The sequence below is a fragment of the Tamandua tetradactyla genome, chromosome 5 (genome assembly GCF_023851605.1).
Source record: "Tamandua tetradactyla isolate mTamTet1 chromosome 5, mTamTet1.pri, whole genome shotgun sequence".
In the NCBI taxonomy this organism is placed as follows: Eukaryota; Metazoa; Chordata; class Mammalia; order Pilosa; family Myrmecophagidae; genus Tamandua; species Tamandua tetradactyla.
Window position 1 is genome coordinate 111199672 of NC_135331.1, and position 22321 is coordinate 111221992.

Genomic DNA, 22321 nt, shown 5'->3' on the forward strand with positions numbered 1-22321 from the left:
TGGGAGATGAATTTTGAAGAATTAAGATAGATTTGGATTGTAAAAAGGTTTTGAATGCCATAATAAATAATTGTGACTTTATTTCCCAAACAGAGGGAAGAAATAAGGGGTTTTTAAGCATGGCCAGATCCATATTTAGAAGGATTACTATCACAGATATAGAGGATCATTAGGATTCAAACTGAGTGATATCAAAGAGACCACTTGGAAAATTATGACAACAGTCCAGTAAATAAATAATTCTCAAAAGAATAGTGGTGATAAGAATAAAAAAGTGGTAAATTATTTCAGAGACATTTTAGAAGTTAATAGAATGTGGTGACTGATTGAATATAGGATATAGGGAGTTGAAGTAAAAAATTTGAGCTAGTGATGTGGAAGATGGTGACATCATTTAGTAGCAGGTTTAAGGGAGATGACTTCAGCTTTGAACAGCCTGGGTTTGAGGAGTCACAGGACATCCGAATCAACAGGACATTTGGAAACTGTTAGATCGGATCTGGGGAGGAAAACTCAGAACTAGAGGTAACTATTTGTGGCTCATCTGTAATGTGATTGTTGAAGCCATGAAATTGAATGTGTGTTCCAGGAAGAGTGTGTGGAGAGAGAAAAACCCAAGGTCAGAATCCTAGTGGACCTCAATGCCCATAAGAGAGGAGGAAGCAGGACTCGGAAGAAGCCAAGACACAAGGGTTTCATAAGGGCGGGTTAAATCAGGCAGGATAAGACAGAGATCAAGCCCCTGATTTAGCCATTTCATCATGGCCTTAGGGAGCCCAATTTTATCTGAGCATTGGAATAGGCTTACAGTGATTAGAAGATGAGAAAAGAGGATGGAGAGTAGTCTATTGTTTTAAGAATTTTGGTTAGAAAAAGGAAAATGGATGTTGTTTTGAGAAATATAAAACATCTACTTAGAGACCTTTAAGTTATGTTTGTCTTTTTCAAACTGAAAAAGAAACCTGGAGAGAGAAAGATACCAAAAATATTAGAAATATGGAAGATCACTGATGACTCCAAGGAAAATTCCTCTGAGACTGGAGCAAGGGCCTAAGAACAGGTGAATATATAGTTATGTCTGGAGATGGAGGAGTAACCTCTCACGTTTATATTGCATTTCACCATTGCTCTGTGAGGGGGGCCAGACCCCTTTTGATAGCTGTTCAGACACTCATGGATGACCAACGGCTCCATAATTAGTGGGTGACTGAAGCAGGACTCAGCCCAGTGAGTCAGGCTCTCAGCAGAAGACTCCCTTGACCGGACCACACTGTAGCCCTTTCTGGCCTCCTAAAGCTGGGCCCTGACCAGGTCAGCCTCCACCATCTGCCCCTCTCCACCTATCCAGCAGCTGTGGCAACTGACAATTGTGCTTTGTCAATTGCTGTGTCTTTGTTTCCCTCATACTGTCCTTGTTCCATATCTCTTTGTTTAAAAGTTAACCATCCTTCAACATAATGGGTATGTACCTCTTTCTTCACAAAGCTGTGGGGCATTAGGCTGGAGGCACCTTATGCATAGCAAGTGGCACCATGCTCCCCTGAAATCAATGTGGTTGTCTAGAAGTTTTACTCCCACCCTCATTAGCTGGTATGATCCTTCAGGGCAGGAGTTCTGCCATTTGCTCTCATACCCTGACAGTACCAAGCACAAGAGTCCCACGTGGTGAGTTCTCAAGTGTTTGCCGCATGCATGATGGAACCAGAGGTGCTGTTGCTATGGGCTGTATAAACGCAATCGCCATCCTCAGCCTTGTCTACATGGAGCACAGCATTACTTTTTCCCCTTTAAACTCTTTATTTGGAAATTGCTTCAAACTTACAGGACACTTACAAAAAGAACACAAAACCTGGGGAGTTAATGTTTAAATGGTATGGAGTTTCTGTTTGGAATGATGGAAAGGTTTTGTTGTCTATTTTTCTTTAACTTTTTTATTGTATAGTATAACATAATACAAAGCAAAGAAATAAAAAAGCAATAGTTTTTAGAGCATTCTTCAGCAAGTATTTACAGGACAGATCTCAGAGTCTGTCATGGGCTGCCATATGATCCTCTCAGATTTTTCCTTCTAGCTGCTCCAGAATATAGGAGGCTGCAAGGCCTCATGACTCAAGTTACCCCATGACTTTTTTTCTTTCTTTTTTGTGAAAAATAACATATATGCGAAAAAGCAAAAATTTCAAAGCACAGCACCACAATTAGTTGTAGTGTTTGTCATGGATACAATTCCACAATTTTAGGTTTTTACTTCTAGCTGCTCTAAGATACTGGATACTAAAGAAGATAGTCTCCTGTATCTTATGGAATATGATTCAGCAATCATATTCATTGGTTAAATCCTATCTTCTCTGTATAATTCCACCATCACCTTTAATCTTTCTATCCCTCCCTTTAGGGGTGTTTGGGCTATAGCCATTCTAAATTTTTCATGTTGGAAGAGTCTGTCCATAATGTGGAGTAGGGAGAAGGAACTATATGATGTTCTGGAGAGGCTGGACCCTCTAGGTTTTAGGACTTATCTAGTCCAGGGACCCATCTGGAAGTTGTAAGTTTCAGGAAAGTTACCCTAGTGCATGGAACCCTTGTGAAATCTTATATCTTACCCTAGGTGTTCTTTAGGATTGGCAGGAATGGTCCTGGTTGGGGGTTGGCAGGTTATGATAGGTCACAGGGCCTACCTGAAGCTTGCTTAAGAGCAACCTCCAGAATAGCCTCTCGGCTCTATTTGAACTCTCTCTGCCACTTATGCTTTATTAGTTACACTTCTTTTCCCCCTTTTGATCAGGATGGAAGCGTTGTTCCCATGGTGCCAGGGTTGGATTCATCCCTGGGAGTCATTTTCCACTCTGCCAGGGAGGCTTTCACCCCTGGATGTTATGTCCCACATTGCGGGGAGGGCAATGATTTCACTTGCAAAGTTGGGCTTAGAGAGAGTGAGGCCACATCTGAGCAACAAAAGAGGTCCTCCAGAAGTAACTCGTAGGCATACTTATAGGTAGGCTAAGCTTCTTTGCTACCTAGATAAGCTTCACAAGCGTGAGCCTCAAGATCAAGGGCATGGCCTATTGATTTGGGTGTCCCTATAGTTTGACACAGTATCAGGGGATTTCCCGACAGTAAAGTTTAATAGATACATATTTTTTCTCCTATCTCTCAAGGGACTTAGCCAATACTTTTTGATTATCTGCTTAATATACTCTAGGATGTATCCAGGCATTACATTAAGCGCTACAGGATTAAAGGACCTCTTTCTTATTCTGGGCTCCCTGTGTTTCAGTTGTTCAAATGAGCTATGCAGATAGGTTGAGTTAGATTATGTCCTACAGAAAATTTTGGTTCCAGACCAAATAAACCTTTCTTCCTTTGGTCTCAAAGAGTATGCGTGATTCTAAGATACAGACATTGTCTTCCTTACCCCTGTGTTCTGAATTACTTTAACCCCAACCTGATTGGCTTCGTTCTTCTCTCTAATAAAACAGCTTCTCAAAACCCAGAGATGATAATCACCACTCTGAACTAAATGTGTCTGTTATAACAGCTTAAAATCTAGGCCCCTGTTTTCTTGTAAGCATTTTCTAAAGAAGACATACCATTGTTGTTCTTTTGTTTCTGGCTCACTTTACCTCACCAAATGTGATGGAAACATTTTGGCACTGGTTGATGGATGAAGGCACAACTTGGAGTGTGTAATTAGCACCACTGGATTGTATATTCAAAAAAAGGAAAATTTTAGGTTGTATATAAGTTACCACACACACACACACACACACACGCAAACCCATAGAACTATACAACACAAAGAGTTAACCCTAATATTAACAGTGTGCTAATATTAACAGCATAATTATAATAATATTGGTTCATCAATTTTAACAAGAAGCCCACTCTAACACAAAATGGTAATAATAAGAAAAACTACATATTGGGTGGATATATGGGGACTGTGAACTCTGCATGAATTTTCCATAAACCTATAACTCTAACAAGCTTTTAAAAAATACATAACCCATGCAGAGAATGCCAACTATCCTCCCCCCACCCAAATACCCAGATCCACCAATTTTAACATTTTGCCACATGTGCCATAACATTCTATCTATCTGTCTCTCTATTTATCTATTTTTTGCACATTTGAGAGTAGATTGTATACTTTAGTCTCCTTTAACATATAATACTTCCATGTACATTTCCTAAGGACAAGGATATTTACTTATGTAATCACCTTAAGTATAGTTATCAAGTTCAGGAAATTTAACATCAATATAAAACTTATACTCTATAATATTTCAGTTCTTTCATATGTCTCAATAATGTCCTTTTGAGCCTTTTCTTCTTCATTATCAGAGTCATCCAGGATCATGTATTCATAGCAACCTTATGAATTGAGGAATCCTTTCCATCAGGTGTCAATAAAAAAGTTCCACCCAAAAGTGGAAAATGAACTTTCTCATACAATGAGGATAAGTAATTCATCAAAGACCAGAGTCTCATTATCCTCCCACTTTGCCATCTGTGTTTGCTTTTATCTCAGGTTTGTTCCTCCTGGTTACAAAGTGGCTGCAAAAGCTTCAGGCATTTTATCTTTTGTACCACAAGACCCAAAACTCAGAGAAGAAGGGGAGGGGTGTTTTGAAGAATAAAGAAATCTTTCTCAGAAACTCCAGACTTCCCCTCACCCCTCATTGGCCAGAATTGCATCACATACCCATCCTAAACTAGTCACTGGCAAGATTAGTGGAAGGGACATGATTAGATTAAATTTAACAAGAATTCGTGCTCAGAGGGCCTGGGAAGAGGTCCACCCTCCTTTGAAGAGTCTGGCTACCCCTTAGCTGAATGAAATAAGAATTGGTGTGGAGCAAGCATCCAGAAGTGTCTGGGACATGTTTTTTTTTTTTTTTTTTTTTTTCCTATAGGGCATTTTACTCTTTATACTTTGCCTCTTTGCTTCACAGGATGCACACTTTTCCCAAAACAAGCCTTGGTTTCTGATTTCTCTATGAACATGAACATTGTGACTGTTACAGCTGGAGCATTTAGCTAAGGGATTTCTAGCTTGACAACAAAAGTGTTGGTGCTCTAGCAGTCCAACATATTATATCAGGTTCAACAATACTTTTCGCCAAAGAATAGTCAAAATGCTCCACGGCTATCAGGTCTTCTTATCCCCAATACTACAACAGTTGAGTGGAATCAGTGGTGTACCAAGGGCAGGGCAATGGGAGCTGTTTGTCCCTGGAGGCAGGCAATAAGAGGTTTCATGATCTATAAATAGTTTTAAAACGATAAACCTCTAAATGCGTTGTGATATCCTAGGTTAAAACCCAGTACAGATGGGGACATAAATGAAATCAGAAAGAAAGACAGATGTTAAAGATCGAGATAAAAAAAAACAAAACAAAAACCCAGTACAGAAAAAGAATGTGAGTGGAAATACTGGTAAAATCTAAGCAAAGTTTGTAATTTGATTAATGATATCATTGTTAATTTCTGAATTTTGATAAATGTACCAGGGTTATTATGTAAGCTGGTTAAAGGGTATATAGGACTCTCCACAGGGTCTTTGCAACTCTCCTGTAACTCTAAAATTATTTCAAAATAAAACGTTTTTTAAAAGGATGAAACTGGCTAAAAATTAGTCTGCTTTTTTCTTATTGCCAGGCACTGGTAGTTCTAAGCAATGAAGTAATAACATACTTGTCCCACCACCCCAAATCTTTTGGTCTAATTCTTAATAATTGTCGTGGTTACTGTTGAGTCTTAGTATGTATGGAAGTTTCAACTTAGCATATTTTTGTTGTTTATCTTTTTAAAAAATAATTTATTTTTAATCATGGCATGTCATAAAAACATTTTAACCATTTTAAGTGGACAATTCTTGGCACTAAGTACCTTGACAATGCTGTGTAGCTTTTTTTTTTTTTTGTCATGGGCAGGCTCTGGGAATCAAACCTGGGTCTCTGGCATGGCAAATGAGAACTCTGCCACTGAGCCACCATTACCCACCCAACGCTATGTAACTTTTACTAAAATCTATTTCCAGACTATTTTCATCATCCCAAATTCATACTCATACTCATTTAGTAATAACTCCCATCTCCTTTCCCCCACCCCTGTGACAACTATTCTGCTTTCTGTCTCTATGAACTTGCTTATTCTAAGTATTTCATGAAAAATAAATCATACAATATTTATCCTTTTGTTTCTGTCTTATTCCATGCAAAATGGTATCTTCAAGGTTCATCCATGTTGTCACATTTATCAGAACTTCATTCCTTTTTATGGCCGAATACTATTCCATTGTGTGTATGTACCACAATTTTTTTTCCATTCATCTTTTTTTTTGCATGGACAGGCACTGGGAATCAAACCTGGCTCTCTTGCATGGCAGGTGAGAACTGCTGAGCCACTGTGGCCTGCCCTCCATTCATCTTTTAATGGACACTTGAGTTGTGTCCACCTTTTGGTTATTGTGAATATTGCAGCACATTGGTGTACAAATATCTGAGAGTCCCTACTTTCAATTCTTTGGGGTATATACCTAAGAGTGGAATTGACAGGCCATGTGGCAACTTACTGTGGAAATGCCAAACTATTTTCCAAAGTGGCTGCACCATTTTTCATTCCCACTGACAATGTACAGGGGTCACCAACACTTTCATTTTCAGTTTTAATAATAAAAGCCATCCTTTTGGTTATAAAGTGGTATCTCATTGTAATTTTAATTTGCATTTCCCTAATGGCTATGATATTGAGCATTTTTTTATGTACGTATTGGCCCATTTTTTAACTAGCTTATTTTTCTTTTTACTGTTGAATTGTAGAAATTCTTTATATATTCAGGATATTAAACCCTTATCAGATATATGGTTTCCAAATATTTCCTCCCATTCTGTTGGTTGTCTTTTTGTTTTAATGGTAATATCTTTGATACACAAGTTTTTAATTTTGATATCATGCCTTTTATCTATATTTCTTTTGGTGCTTATATCTTTAATGTAAAATCCAAAAATCCATTGTAATTACTCCATTACTGCCTTTTGTTTTGTATTTAACTACTTTGTATAGTGTACCCTTTTTATCTGTTTCTTCTTTCCTTTTCTCTGTATTTTCTTAGTGGTTACCTTTGTGGTTACAAATACCATCTTCGACTGATAAAATCTAGTTTGACTAGTATCAGCTTGGTTTTAGTAGTATACAAACTGTATTCCTATATATTCCTCTCCCCTTTATATTGTTATTATCTCAGATTACATCTTTCTATAGATTTAGAATTTATTTTACACATTTGCCTGTTAAGACATATGGTTAGGGTGGGCCATGGTGACTCAGCAGGCAGATTTCTTGCCTGCCATGCTGGAGACCCAGGTTTGCTTCCCCAGTACCTGCCTATGCGGAAAAAAAAAAAAAAAAAAAAAAAAGACATATGGTTAGAGGACAGGAATAGTGCTGGGGGAGCAATAACCAGCCTAAAAGTACAATAATATAGGAGTTTATGCAATTACTTTTACCAATGTTCTTTATTTCTTTTTATGGCTTTGAGTTGCTGTCTAATGTCCTTTTATTTCTGCCTGAAGGACTCCCTTTAGCTTTCCTTATCAGGCAGTTCTTCGGATAATGAACTATTTCAGATTTTGGTTATCTTTAAAAGTCTTGATTTCTTTCTCTTTTTGAATGCTAATTTTGCTAGATACAGAATTCTTGCTTGACAGTTTTTTTTCTTAAGGACTTTATGTCATTCATTGTCTTCTGGCCTCTACAGTGGTTGATGAGAAATCACTGTTAATCTCACTGGGAATCCCTAGTTCATGACAAATCTCTTCTCTCTTGCTGCATTCAAGATCTCTTTGTCTTTGTCTTTTGACAATTTCACTATAATACATCCTGTATACATCTCTTAAAAGAGTCTATCCTGCTTAGAGTTTGCTGAACTTCCTAGATGTGTATATTCACATCTTTCATCAGATTTGGGATGTTTTCAGCCATTTTTTAATTCAAATACTTTTCTGCCCCTTTCTCTCTCTTGTCTTTCTGGGACTCCAGTGATTTGTATGTTTGTATGCTTGAGGATGTATCACAGGTCCCTCAGGCACTACTCGTTTTTCTTCATTATTTTTTTTCTGCTCCTCATACTGGATAATTTCATTTGTCTTGTCTTCAAGTTCACTGATCTTTTCTTCTGCCTGTTCATATCTGCTGGTATATCTGTCCATATAGTTTTTCATTTCAATTACTGTACTTTGAAGCTCCAAAGTTTCTGTTTGGCTCCTTTTTTTTTTTTTTTTTTTTTAATTTTTTTAACATGGGCAGGCACAGGGACACAAACCTGGGTCTCTGGCATGGCAGACAAGAACTCTGCTTCCTGAGCCACCATGGCCCTCCCTGTTTTGTTCCTTTTTATGCTTTCCATCTCTATTTTGTTCACACGATATTTTCCTAATTTCCTCCACTTCTTTGTGTATGGGTTCCTTTCATTCATTGAACATATTTTAAGACTGTTGACTTAAAACCTTTGACCATAATAGTTCCAATGCATGAGCTTCCTCTGGGATGTGTTCTGGCAAATTATTTTTTGCATGAACAGGCCACACTTTCCTGTTTCTTTGTGTGTTTTGCAATTTTTTTATTGAGAACTGAATATTTTCAGTGTTATATTGTTACAACTCTGGAAATCTAATTCTCCCATTTCTCTGGGATTGCCAGGTATTTTTGTCATTGTTGAGGATTGGAGCCATCAATTTGTGACTTTTCCAAACTTTTTCTCTCCCAATTGGGGAATGGAAAGATAAAGGGGGGGTGGAATCAGCACTGCTTCTTTAAGACTGCTCTGCCATTCTTGCCTGAGGAGGGGGTAGAAAAATTGACAACCTCAGAGTCACCCCCTCACCCACCCCCCACACTGATCCAGAGCAGCTGAAAAAAAGCAATGATCAGGAATCAAACACATAATCCCGGATTTTCAAGGACGAGGTCCTTACGGCCCACCTTGGCACCAGCAAGCTCCATCAGAAGCCTGGGCTGCAGTCTCCACTGCTGTCTTCCACGGAGATGGGGGATGAAGGGTGGTAGCCACTGCACCGAGGGTGAAATTCACCAATATTTACCACAATTTACCAGCCTCTTCCTCCAGCTCTTCTCTAGATGCTGCACAGTGTTTCACTAGACTCCAGAGTTTCAAAATAGTTCATTCAGTCAATTCTTCCCAGCTTAACAGTTGTTTTGGTGGAAGAACTGATTCTTGGAGATTCCTACTCTATCATCTTCCCACAGTCCTCCCTATGATTTATCTTTTAATGAAATTGCATTCTACATGAAAGTTAATCTGAGAACTCTCGCATACAGGGTCAGCCCCTGATGTATGCAGTCTCTGATGCACACATTTGTTTCGTGAGTATGTTCCAATGCTCTGCAACCATCTCAGTTGCTTGGGACATGGTTTCTGTATCCAGCTCTGTGGTACTACAGATTTTTGCCTTTGAACCAAAAATTTGGAATAAGTAATGGTAACCAGCACAGTGATTGTATAGACAAAGTCACAGAACTTAAGTCACTTTAATTCTGTCATTCTTCATGACCACCTGGAGCATTTATTTGCTTTTGAATTTAAAACAGTGAAACAGACGGCAAACTGCCATTACTGTTACTTTTTTTCATTTCGTGATTCTTTCTGGAAGTATTTTTTTTTTCATTTAGAGGAACAGGTGCCAAAAATGATCTGTTCCAGGTATCAAATATGCTAAGTACACTGCTGAGTAGAATTAAGAGTCCAGGTACTAGAACTTAAGAGATCATATATCCACACCCCACTTTTTTATTAAAAAAAAGAAAGGTTTACAAACTTGCTGCAGTCAGTAAGTATTCCATGAGCTGTGTTGAGGACAGGGGCCTTTCCCTCCTAGTCCAATGTTCATCCCACACTACCCTTTCATCCTATGCCTGTCCTTCTTTAGTGGATGAACAATAACGCAGAAAAGCCAAGTCCCACATCCAAGGTCAGCTAGTGAGTCAGTAGAAGAAGACGTGAGAACCAGGACTCCTAACCATGTCAGGGCTCTAAACCCTTTTTTCCTCTTTCCTCTTTCCAGCTCTCACTCAGCTAGGGACAGATTAATTCTGTACACCTAATGAATGTGTCACCTCACTTTTAGGTGGGAAGAGGGAGGCCCTGTTTAAGGGGAAACAACTTGGCTGGACATTAGAAATAAGTAAATTCAATTCAGAATTAAATGAGTAAATTTAATTCAGAATTTTGACACCATCAGAAAAATACTTGAATGGAGCATTTGGGGAGCAAGAGAAAATTTTCAGGTATTGTCTTCCACTATGTACTACAATTTGGGGAGCATCCATCTTCAGATAGAAAGTATGCTGGAAACTTAAACTGACCACAAAAATGCTTATCCGTTGTGGATAATGTGGGGCCATCACATTGAGGAAAGTCTCAATAGCAAAAATTCCACACAGGGAAAAAGGTTTTCATGGGCCAACACAACACATGAGCCCCTGTTTACTTGACAGCTGTGTCCATCTTCCTTGAGCAGCTCTCTCCTATATTGGGAGAAATTTAGACACCATCTTGATTTATTTAGGCACTTTGTTTTGAACTCCTATTACCAATCCCTCAAATGTATCTCCTCTTGGCTTCTCAGATCACAGCCCAGGGTTCAGTCCAGTGACAACTTGTGAATTGTCAAGTGTAGACACACTTACATATAACTACTGGGTTTCTGTCTTTACAGAGCGACCTATCACAATAACTGGTTAGGTGTGTCCTGCTTCCCCCTGAGCTAATAATTTATCTCCTACCACATGGAAGGATGATGGTTGGGTAGATCAGTAGGTGGGTGAATGGATGAATAATTGGATGGGTGGATCAATGGATGGATGGATAGATAAATGGATCAATATTCAGGAATCTGTACCATTTCACCTTACATTGGTTCCTATGCTGGTGTGAAACTGTTGTGTGTCCCCAGAAAAGCCAAGTTCCTTAATCCTCATTCAATTTTTTGGGTGGGACCTTTTTGATTAAGTTGTTTCCATGGAGTGTGACCCACCCAATTGTGGATGGGACCTTTTGATTAGGTGGTTTGCATGGAGATGTGTATCCAGCTTTTCAAGGTGGGGTCACTTACAAGAGTCCTTTATGAAGGAACTATTTTGGAAGAAGCTTCAGAGCTGACACATACAGAGAAGTTTGGAGATGCAGAAGGAAAATGGTCCTGCAGAAGCCATTTGAAACCAGAAGCTGGGAGAAAAAGCTAACAGAGGGCACCATATGCCTTCCCAGCTGACAGAGAAACCCCGAATGTCATAGCCCTTTCTTGAGTCAAGTTATCTTTCTCTGGATGCTTTAGTTTGGACATTGTTTTGGCCTTAGAACTGTAAACTTGTGACTTAATAAATTCCCTTTATAAAAGCCAACCCATTTCTGGTATACTGAGTTTCTGGCAGCTTTAGCAAACTAAAACAGTACCCAAGGCAATTCTATAGTAAAGGGCCCCCAAAGGGATTCTGCTTTCACAGAGGAGCCATGTTCAGGACCAAAGCTAATTTTAGTTTGAATAGAACTATATCCCAAAAGGCAGAAATCACCACTTTCATTTATGTGCCTTTAGTAACCAGTTCATTCCCTGCCACATAGTAGGTACTGAGTAACAATTTGTTGACAAAAATGAATGAATGAGTGAATGAATAATAATTTAAGAAGTACCAGAAAGGCTTCTCCTGGTCCCACATTCTGATTCTTTGTGCTTATATTGCAACATTAAAATCACATTCTTCTATGTGAGGGTAATGTGAACCATTGATTGTACACCATGTATGGACTGTATGTGTGTGAAGGTGTGTCAATAAAATTTTTTTAAAAATTTAATTTCTTTGCAAACCAATTGGGTATCCAGAAGTGCCCAATTATGATGTAAAATATTCCTGGATGTTAAATACATTAAATCCTTTCCACTGATGCTTTGGTCATTAGCTAGTCCCATTGTTATCTATCCTGATTCTTTGTTGGTGAGATTGAGCTTGGGCAGGTCCAGAGGTTTCTCTGACTGGGCCAAAGGTCTCTTGAGGGAGAGAGCCCTTTGCAGAAAGAAGCCCCAGGACCATAAGGAGGGACACAAAGATTTCCTTCTGTCATGGCCATCGGCAGCCAGTCCCTCGCACTGGTGCCATCTGAGCAGCCCTTTCTCTGAATGGAATTCCTCATTTTGTCCCATAGGTTTCTGCAAGCTGGTCAGGGTGCTGAGGTGAGGAAAGAAATGAAGAGAGAAAAGGAAAGGTGAGAGCAAGGAAGGAAACCAAGAGAAGAAGGGGAGCACCAGACAGTAATGAGGGAAGAGAAGGAAAAGAGAGATTGCAGCTGGATATGGGGAGGGAGTGGAGTGATAAAAAATAGATTGTATCTGTAGCATGATGTCTCTAGTAATAATATTATCATTATCTTGCCTGAACAGATGTGCAAGGACTCCTGTCTACTCATTATACAACATGAAAATGGAACACGTTTCTATCAGGCTCATCAGAAATCTTGGCAGATGCTGTCAGAAAGTGTATGCTGCTTCTGAAATGTGATTTTTCAATACCAAGTACTATACTTTTTGATTGGGCTTAGAATAAAGAGGAAAGAGGAGCTGATTATGTGTGTGTGTGTGTGTGTGTGTGTGTGTGTGTGTGTGCGTGCTTAATTTGAAATTCTTCTCTCCAAGGGGATCTTGCGTTAGACTACCTTGAACTCTTTTGAATGGCCATGTCAACAAAACCAGTGGTCTGAGGGCTTACTGGCAATCTTAGGGCCACATAAAAGCCCTGTGCCAAAGGCCCATTCCTTTGAAATAGCCCTCACTGCCCAGTCTATAGGGCATGTTTTTGTGGGTCTCACCTCCCCTTACCCCAGCGCTTTGCAAAGCCCCCATTCTGCTCTCTCCCACTTCTGCCCTGACCTCAGTGTCCTTGCCATGCGTTAAGAGACCTGTAGTGTGTGATTTAAGCAAAGAGCATTTTGTTCGCAGTTGAAAAAGTCTCAGGGAGACAGCAGTGCCAGAGATGGGAGTGGGCACTGTTTGTCTCTGAACTGAAGCCATGCAGTGTGCAAATTCCACATGGCAAACACCACCTTTCCCTGGGAAGGCAGCCAAGGCCGGCTGCCCCACGTAGGAAATCCCCTGAGAGAGGCCCTTCCTGAGCCCCACAGAAAATGCCTCTTTTCATAGACACTGAGTCCTCTTCCTTTCTAGCCATCAATGCCCACATCACATTCCTCTGCCTGGCCTCCCACTTTCTGCTCACAGGCCAAATGTCCCCACCCAGGGTTTTCTCAACTCACCTCTTCTCCTTCCCCTCCACATTCAACTGGCTTCCCCCAGCCCCCAGGAAGGCTCTTTTCCCAGCAGGGAAGCTGCCTCTCCCTCCATCCAGAGCTCGGTACCTCTCACTTGAAACAGAAGCGCCTCTCGGGTTGAGCAGAAATGATTTGTTGACTTCGCCAGATTAACGAGGGGAGCAAATTCCACAGATGCCTCTGTCCCTAAGTCTCAAAGTTCAGACTTTCAGCTTGATAGCAGGGGTGAGGTGATAGAGACTCGGAAGAATAACAATGACTCTTTGAGGAGCAATTACTATTTGGCAGGCAATTGTCTAAGCCCTTCACATGGATTTTTAAAATTTAATTCTCACAACAACCTTCTGCAGTAGGTACTGCTATTATTAGCCCCCTTTTCCTGAGGAGAAAATGGAAGCCCAGAGGTATTAAGTAACTTGCCCAAGGGCCCAGGCTAGTAAGAGGCAGCGCCAGAATGTGCCCAGAGGATGGGACTCCACCTGGATCCCAAACTAGCCCTGCCACTCCTGCAGTGCATTGCTTCAGACCAGATATTCTTCATTTCCCAAGTCACAGTTTCCTAATCAGGAAAATTGTGGGATTCGGGTGATTTTTTGAAGGTTTTCCATACTGTAATTCTGTAATTTTTTTTTTCCTAATTATAAAAGTGTTCAGGAAGACCTCCAAATTATCTAGATTCAGGGCCAACCCTAGGCAAAAGGATAAAGTGGGAGGCAAAATTGATCTTTGGTGATCCCTAAAAGTTCCAACTATACACCTTTTCTATGTCCAGACTGGGACAGTAATCCCTGCTGTCCCTTGAGGCCCCAGGGCGGAGTCCCAGCTGGGTACAAAGAGGACTTATCCCTCACCAGTCAGAGGCCACAGACCCTGCACATCAGGATGGGCAGTGCTGAGCTCCTGATTAAAAGAAAGCTGCCTTTGCGTGTATCCGCTCTTGTAACAGGGCTGATCGTACTGACATGAGGTAGTCAAAGGTAGACTCCATCTGGGGCAAGAGGGGAATAACTCTTTGTGCCTTGATAGCAGAGGAAGTCATAAATACAGTTTCAGAGATCAGGAGCCCTGTGATTAGAGATACCAGCATCACTCTTCCCCTCTTGGAAACCTCCGCAACTGCCCATTGCCTGGGGAGAAAGTCCACATTCCTTAGCAGACTTCAAGGAGGCCCATGAGCACATTCTTGCCTTCCTGCTTGTTTCCTCGGCCTCTCCCTTCCCTAGGGACTCATGACGGCTTCCTCCTGCCAAGACTGACTGAACAGGCAGCATCTTAGCGGTTTACTTGACTGTTGATGGAAATAGTGGATTATATGATTTGGTCACGTTTTTCCTCATCTTAATATTCCACTCATTGCACACTGACCTTACAATCGACGCACATTGTTGTTTATTTGGCAGCACACCTTTCTTGCCTTGGTGGTATGTAAATGGTGCCTAACAACCAAAGTCATCTCAGATTTGGTGAAACGCAGTAAGTAGCATTCTCCAGATCTGAGTTCTGGATGCTCAGGCAGCCTCTGGCACATGACTATCCATTCTCCCAGTCTTTTCCTCACAGTCAGGCCTGGGTCACCCTGAGTGCCTGCAACCAGGTGACTGATTGTAACCAGAGTTGGTATTCAAATGTTTGATGAGCAGGCCAGTCAGAACAGAAGATAGCTGAAAACAACTGACAAGCCCGTCCTGGAGTTTACCGGCTGATCCCCTGGCTGTAGTATAGTACTCCTCACCCTTCAGCCATTTGCCTGTCTTTCTTATTTTACAGACACTTTACACCAAACTCAGGATATTGGTCCCCCACCCAATCCCAGAAGACAATTCTCAGTTAGTTTAAGCCAGGCATGGTTATCCTACTCTCCTTTGCCATTTTTGGTTTTCAGGGTGGGCATAAGTTTTCTATTGCTGCTGTAACAAATTATCACAACTTTATCTTAAAACAACACACATTTATGCTCTTACAGTTCTGTAGGATGGAAGTCCAGAATGGGTCTCACTGGGGTAAAATCAAGGTGTCAGCAGGGCTGTGTTCCTTTCTGTAAGCTCTAAGAGAACTATAAGTGAGAATCTGTTTCCTTGTTCACCCAGGCATTGGCAGAATTTAATTCCATAAGGTTGTAGAACTGAGATCTCCCTTTACTTGCTTGCTATCAGCTGAAGGTCTCCATTAGCTCCTGGAAGCCTGATTGCAATTCTTGTATTTAGTCTCCACATCTTAGAACTAACAACAGGGTGTCTAATTCTTCTAAGGCTGCATCTCCCTCACTCAGCTAGGCTCATGTGACAAGATTGGTCCACTGGATAATTCAGGATTATCTTCCCATCTCAAGGGCTGTGCTCTTAATTAACCACACCTGCAAAATCCCTTTTTGCCTTGTGTGCCAGTTTGAATCTGTTGTGCACCCCAGAAAAGCCAAGTTCTTTAATCCTCATTCAGTATTACTGGGTGAGGTCTTTTTTTATTGTTTCCATGGAGATGCGACCCACCCAATTGTAGGTAGTAACTTTTGATTCTATGGTTTCCATGGAAATGTGTCTCCACCCATTCAAGTTGGGGTTGCTTACTGGAGCCCTTTAAGAGGGAATCATATGTTCTAAGAAATGATGAATATGCAACTATGTGATGATACTAAGAATTACTGATTATATATGTAGAATAGAATGATATTTTATTGTTTTGTTTGTTAATTTTTTTTAATTAATAAAGAAAAGAATATGAACTTTTCTGGGGTACACAATAGCTCTAAACTAGCACTCACTGTAAGCTTGTAAGTTAATAAATCTGCATTGTAACAATAAAAAAAATAAAAAAGAGGGAATCATTTTGGAACAAGCTTTAGAACCAACAGAGCCCACACAGCCAGAGATCTTTGGAGAAGTGAGGGAAAACAACCTCCCACCCCTCCCCACCCCCGCCCTGGGAAAGCTGTTGAAGCAGCCTGGAGAGAAAGCTAGCAGATGTCACCGTGTGCCTTTCCAGCTGAGAGAGAACCCTCCAACATGCTTGACCTTCTTGAACCAAGGTATCTTTATCTGGATGCTTAGTCTGGACATTTTTATAGTCTTGACTAAATTTGGACATTTTCATGGCCTTAGAACTTTTTAAAAAGTCTTTCTGTTTCTGGTATACTGCATTCCAGCAGCTTATAAACTAAAACAGCATGTAAGATAGCATGTTCAAAGGTTCTTGGAATTAGGGCATGAACATGGGGGGTGAGTGGGGGCATTATGTGACACACCTCTGGCCAATGGGATATAAGGGGAAGTCATCTGGGGTGGGGGGGGGGATTTTGCTCCCTGATAAGAAGAGAGACATTGAAGAGTCTTTCCCCTCTCTCACCTACTTTGAGGTGGTGTAAGGATGTGATGTCTAGAGCTGTAGCAGGTATCTTATGACCACAAGGCATCAACTCCAAGAATGAAAGCTGGCACAATGAGAATAGCAGTGTGAAAAGATTATGACAGTGTTGAGTCACTGTACCAATCCTAGAACCACTTACTTCCAGATTTCTTGTGAGGTAATTAAATGTCTTTATTGCTTAAGCCATTGTTAGTCAAATATTCTGTTATGAGTAGCTGAACATACTCCAGTTGATATTCAACCCCTTCATTTATCAGACCATTACAATAATGCTTTAATTCACTACTTGGAAATTTATCTGTGTGTCCTATCTAGTTTCTTGGTCTTTCTGTAGTATTGAAACCACCTTCCCACCCCCACCCCAAACCTCAGCCTATTAAACTAGGACCTTGATCTCTTGCATAGTTCCTGCTGGTCCCTCTTTAAAGACTGAGTCAAGGCCCCATATTTCTGATTATGGCTGGGGATCTGTCTTGTATGAACAGATGTACTATTGCTCATGACGCTGCCTGACAGATTGTACCTCCTGGTTTAGATGATTGAGTGATTGGCTAAACTTGCTGGACCCTTCCAACATGATTACCTGGACTGCTAGCTGCCTTTACAATGGCCCAGTCTCCTCACCATGTCCCATCTAATCTCAGCTTTCCTCTCTCTGTTAATCCTGCATTTCCAGTGTCATATCATTCCTACACTCTGCCCATGATGATGCTCCAGAATATGTTAATATCCCGATATACTAGACTGCTGGCCATTCTTTGAATATTGCTTTCACATTTATGCCTCTTTGCTGTTCTCAGAGCGTCCCGCAATCAGAAATGCCCTTTCTTTATTCTAATGCTTTTACCATTAAATCTTTGTAACAATCATGTGAGAAAGAAATCATTTTGCACATGATTTAAAAGCATTAGGTAACTTACTTAGGGTGATATGATTAGTAAGCAGCAGAACTGGGATGCTAATATAGATCTCTTTGATTTCAAACCCTATGCCTTTTCACTCCCCCATTAGTATTTATAGGAGACAGTACCTGTGGTTTGTAGAGTACTTCGTAGCTCTAAATATCCCCAAAACATGTTCTTAAACCTAATCCATTCCTGTGGGTATGAACCCACTATAAATAGGACATTTTGATGAGGGTACTTCAGGTATGGTGTGTGTGGCCCAGCCCAGTCAAGATCATTTTTATTTTCATTTTTTATTAGAAATGTTGTGGGTTTATAGAACAATCAGGCATAAAATACAGGATTCCCATGTACCATCCACCACCAACACTTGCAATGGTGTGGAAAATATGTTACAATTGAGGATAACACCTTTTCTGTAATTCTACTGTTTCTTTTAACAGTAGTTACATTTGATACAATTGATGAAAGATTATGAAGTAGCTCTATAATTATCAAACATAGTTTACATAAGAATGTTTTTCCCCATATTCCCAGCCTACTTTTTTTTACATGCACTGCTTTATTTGATTACTCTTCTACCTATACAGAGGATAAAGGGAGTATCAGTCACAAAGTTTTCTTCTTCTTTTTTTTTTTTAGTCGCAAGGTTTTTACAATCATGCAGTCACATGATAAAAGCTATGTAGTTATACAGTCATTATCAAAATCAAGGCTACTGCTCATAGTTCAACAATTTCAGGTATTTCCTTCTGGCTATTCTGATACACTAGAACTAAAAAGAAATATCTATTTAAGAATCACTAGTCATAATCATCTGTTACATCCTAATTTCCCAGTTACACCTCCTCCCTCTCATTTGATCATTCTCTTAATCTTCAGAGATACCTGAGCAGTGGCAAATTTCAGCTTTGTCATGCTGAAAAGAGGTGTCAACCTTATTGGATAGAGGAATGGTTGATGTTCTTGGAGAGACTGGTGCCTCTGGGTTTCAGGGCTTATCTGGCAAAAGAACAATCTGGAGGCCTTAAGTTTCTGAAAAAACAAACTTACTAGGTAAAACATATAGAGTCTTAGATAGAGCCCAGGGTATTCTTTAAGGTTTTCAGAAATACTGTTGGTTGGAGCTTGGCATACTGTAGCAATTTGCAATATCTGGCTGAAGCTTGTATAAGAGTAACCTCCAGAATAACTTCTAGACTCTGAAATCTCTTAGCCACTGAAACTTTATTTCCTTTCATTTCTTTTCTCCCTTTGGTCAGGAAGGCATTCTCTAGGATGTGTTTTAATCCTATTACTGGAGACCTTTATAAACACAATGAATTCAAACATGAAATAGAGAAAGCCACAGGAAGAAAGAGGCTGGACATCGATGGAACCTGGAAAAGAAGGGAGAGACCAGGAAACACCACCATGTGTCTTGCCATGTGAAAGAGAATCCAAGGATCACTGACAGCCAGCCCCAGAACGTCAGTCTTTGATAAGAAAGATCACCTTGATGATGCTTTGATTTGGACTTTTCCCCAGCCTTAAACCATTGTTTAACCCAACAAGTCTGAACAGACTTGTCTCCCTTACCGTATTTTAAGTACCTTAAAGGCAGGGAGTCCTCGCTTATTCTTTATTGACCCCTAGGAGGCAGTGGTTTATGGGTAAATACTTAAACTGGATTGGACATCTGTGTGTATGTGTGTGGGGAGCTGGGCTGATTTATAATATTGACTGATTTCCATGGGGTAAATAACTTCTGTCATGGCCTATACAAGCTACTTACATGACATCCATGAACAAGAAGATGGAAGGAGTTGTGCAGTAGCACACCACTATGTGGTATTTCTACCACACAGATAACAGTAAATGTGAATAACCTCAGAGCACAGATAATTGTAGAATAGTGTGAAATAATTAGGAAGTGATGCGTTTTAAGTATTTGCTATCCCTTTATTTACCTTTTTGTTTGTTTGTTTTGGTGCATGGGCTGGCAGTTGAACCTGTGTCTCCCACATGGCAGTAGAGCATTCTACCACTGAACCACTAGTGCACCAAAATTACCTTTGTTTTTAATTGAATTTATTTCATTGCAATTTAATATAACTTAGTGTTTAATAATTGCTGTCTTTGAACAACTGGCTGGTGAATTTCCTGGAAATTTAACAATTAGTTTCTCAAGCCTGTTTGAGCCAGCTCCAGCATACCACTGCTAGACTCTGGTGTAATGCTTTGCTTTTAATAGGCATTGGAATGACAGTGAGGATATTACTAAAAAGAGCATGAATATTCACTTTCATGAGCTTTGAATACAGTAACACAGATTTCAGTGTTCTTTCCTGGGTCTAATAATTTCTTAGCTCCATCCTTCCTACCTAAGGCCAGAGAAATAAAATTGAGGGTGAAGCCCAAAGAATTGCTAAATCCCAACTAAAGGGCTCTGAATACTGAACTCTGCCCAGGGTTAGGGTGGGGCCCTATGACTGCTTCCAGTTCAAAACCAGAGTCCGCAATTGGGCTTGAACGAGCTGAGTTATAACTGCTGCTTTTTTCAACTCTCCCTGACCACACCCACAACCAGGGAAGTACTGAAGAAAAAGCACCAGTCATATTATTATTCCATTACATTCCAGAAAGGACTGCCTCCCAGCAATTAGAGCGCCTAGAAAGAAGTAAAAACCAAATTGCAGTGTGCCAAAGATATGAAAAAAAAGTCCCATGCTGCGCTCCAGCTGTCTTAACCTTTTGTTGTGGGTGCCCTGCTGATCTCAATGGAAACTGGAGTGGGCGGACACATTTTAGGGAGAGAGAGAGGGACAGCTGAGGAATCAGCTGTGTTGCATTACAGTCAGCACTCTCCCTGCGGTGGTTCAGGGATTGTACCATATATGGACTCAGGCTCAGGACAGGCATTCCAGCTGATTTGCATCAGGACTCCCCTAAGACTGCATCTTAGGTCAATGGGATTAGGTCATTGATACCTGCAAAAGGAAGACCCCTGAAAGGATGGTGAGCATGAAGAAATCGGGACCAGCTGTGGTCTGGCAAGCAAAGGATCAGAGAAGGAGGGTGCAGCCCATGTCCAGCCAAGCTCGGCTTGAGAATGAAGGCCAGAGCCTGAGAAGCTGTGGGAGTGATTCTTAGCAGTGGTTGTAATGGGAGGGGTACTCAGAGGACCAGCCTCTTTCCATAGACTCCAATGTGCCTCTCGCTGGCTTCAAGCCTCAAGAGCTTTATCCTCAGGCAGACACAGAAAATGGTATCAGAGGTCAAGAGGAATAATTCCAGGATTTCAGAAGGGAGAGGCAGCTTTCCTGACTCTGGGAGAAGATGGCTAGGATGCCACTGAAAATGCAGGGGCCCTACTGGCCAAGTGGGGGACAGTCTAGGCTTCTGCGTTATTCTGACATCAAGGCGGGTTCACCTAGGTGGGATACAGCTAGTTAACCTCCAGCATTGGTCCAGACTAGGTCAGCCCAATATGACACAGGAGGAGCTGTGGAAATACAGGAAAAGTGGGGAGCAGGAGTGATTTGGAAAAGTGGCTTTTAATAGATGGCCAATAAATTGGATCCAATTTGCAAAGATAACCAACTCTTTTTTTTTTTAACTTTTTAAATTGTATAACACATATACAGAGCAAGGTAAAAAAAAAAAAAAAGCAATAATTTTCAAAGAACAGATCTCAGAGCTTGTCATGGGCTACTATTCCATCATCTCAGATTTTTCCTTCTAGCTGCTCCAGAACACTGGAAGCGAGAAGGAATTTTCCTATCATCACAATTGACTATTCTTTTTCTTTTTTGTGCAAAATAGCATATATACAAAAAAAGCAATAAATTTCAACACACATCAGAACATTTAGTTGTAGAACAGATTTCAGAGTTTGGTATGGGTTACAATTCCACAATTTTAGGTTTTTACTTCTTGTGCTGTAAGACACTGGAGACTAAAAAAATATCAATATAATGATTCAGCAATCATACTCATTTGTTAAACTCTATCTTCTCTGTATCACCCCACCATCACCTTTGATCTTTCTCCCACTCTTTAGGGATTGTGCTGGTTTGAAAAGGTTTATGTACCCTAGAAAAGCCATGTTTTAATCCTAATTCCATTTTGTAAAGGCAGCCATTTCTTATAATCCCTGTTCAGTAGTGTATGTTGGAAACTTTAGATTATCTCCATGGAGGAGTGACTCAATAAAATGTGGGTATTAAACTTGATTAGATGGAGACACGTCTCCACCCATTCGGGTGGGTCTTGATTAGTTTACTGGAATCCTATAAAAGGGGAAACATTTTGGAGAAAGCGGGATATTCAGAAAGAGCAGAGAAGGACAACAGAATGCTGCAGAACAGCAAAGCAGAGTCCACCAGCCAGTGACGTTTGGAGATGAAGAAGGAAAACGCCTCCCAGAGAGCTGTAGAGGAAGCTAGCAGATAACATATTCACCATGTACCCTTCTAGCTGAGAGAGAAACTCTGACCGTGTTCACCATGTGCCTTTCGACTTGAGAGAGAAATCCTGAACTTCATCGGCCTTCTTGGATTAAGGTATCTTTCGCTGGATGCCTTAGATCGGACATTTCTATAGACTTGCTTTAATCGGGACATTCCCACAGACTAAAACTTGTTAACTTGCAACTTATTAAAAGACATTCCATTTCTGGTGTATTGCATTCTGACAGCTAGCAAAACTAGAACAGGGTTGGGACTATGCCCAT

General features: G+C 40.6%; 1 protein-coding gene across 2 annotated transcripts in view; it reads right to left on the reverse strand.

Annotated features, from left to right (window-relative positions):
* TRAM2 (translocation associated membrane protein 2) overlaps positions 1–16808 on the reverse strand; it is a 100060-nt gene extending 83252 nt beyond the window's left edge. The window contains exons 1-2 of one of the 2 annotated variants that reach the window (XM_077162063.1): positions 16686–16808; positions 3591–3699 (exon numbers count right to left, since the gene is read on the reverse strand). In XM_077162063.1, coding sequence (XP_077018178.1) covers positions 3591–3593 — 3 coding nt within the window. In that variant the 5' untranslated portion in view covers positions 3594–3699; positions 16686–16808. Of the gene's footprint in view, positions 1–3590; positions 3700–16681 lie in introns of both variants that reach the window. The other variant, XM_077162064.1, reaches the window with a different exon arrangement.
* Positions 16809–22321: the final 5513 nt, after the last annotated feature.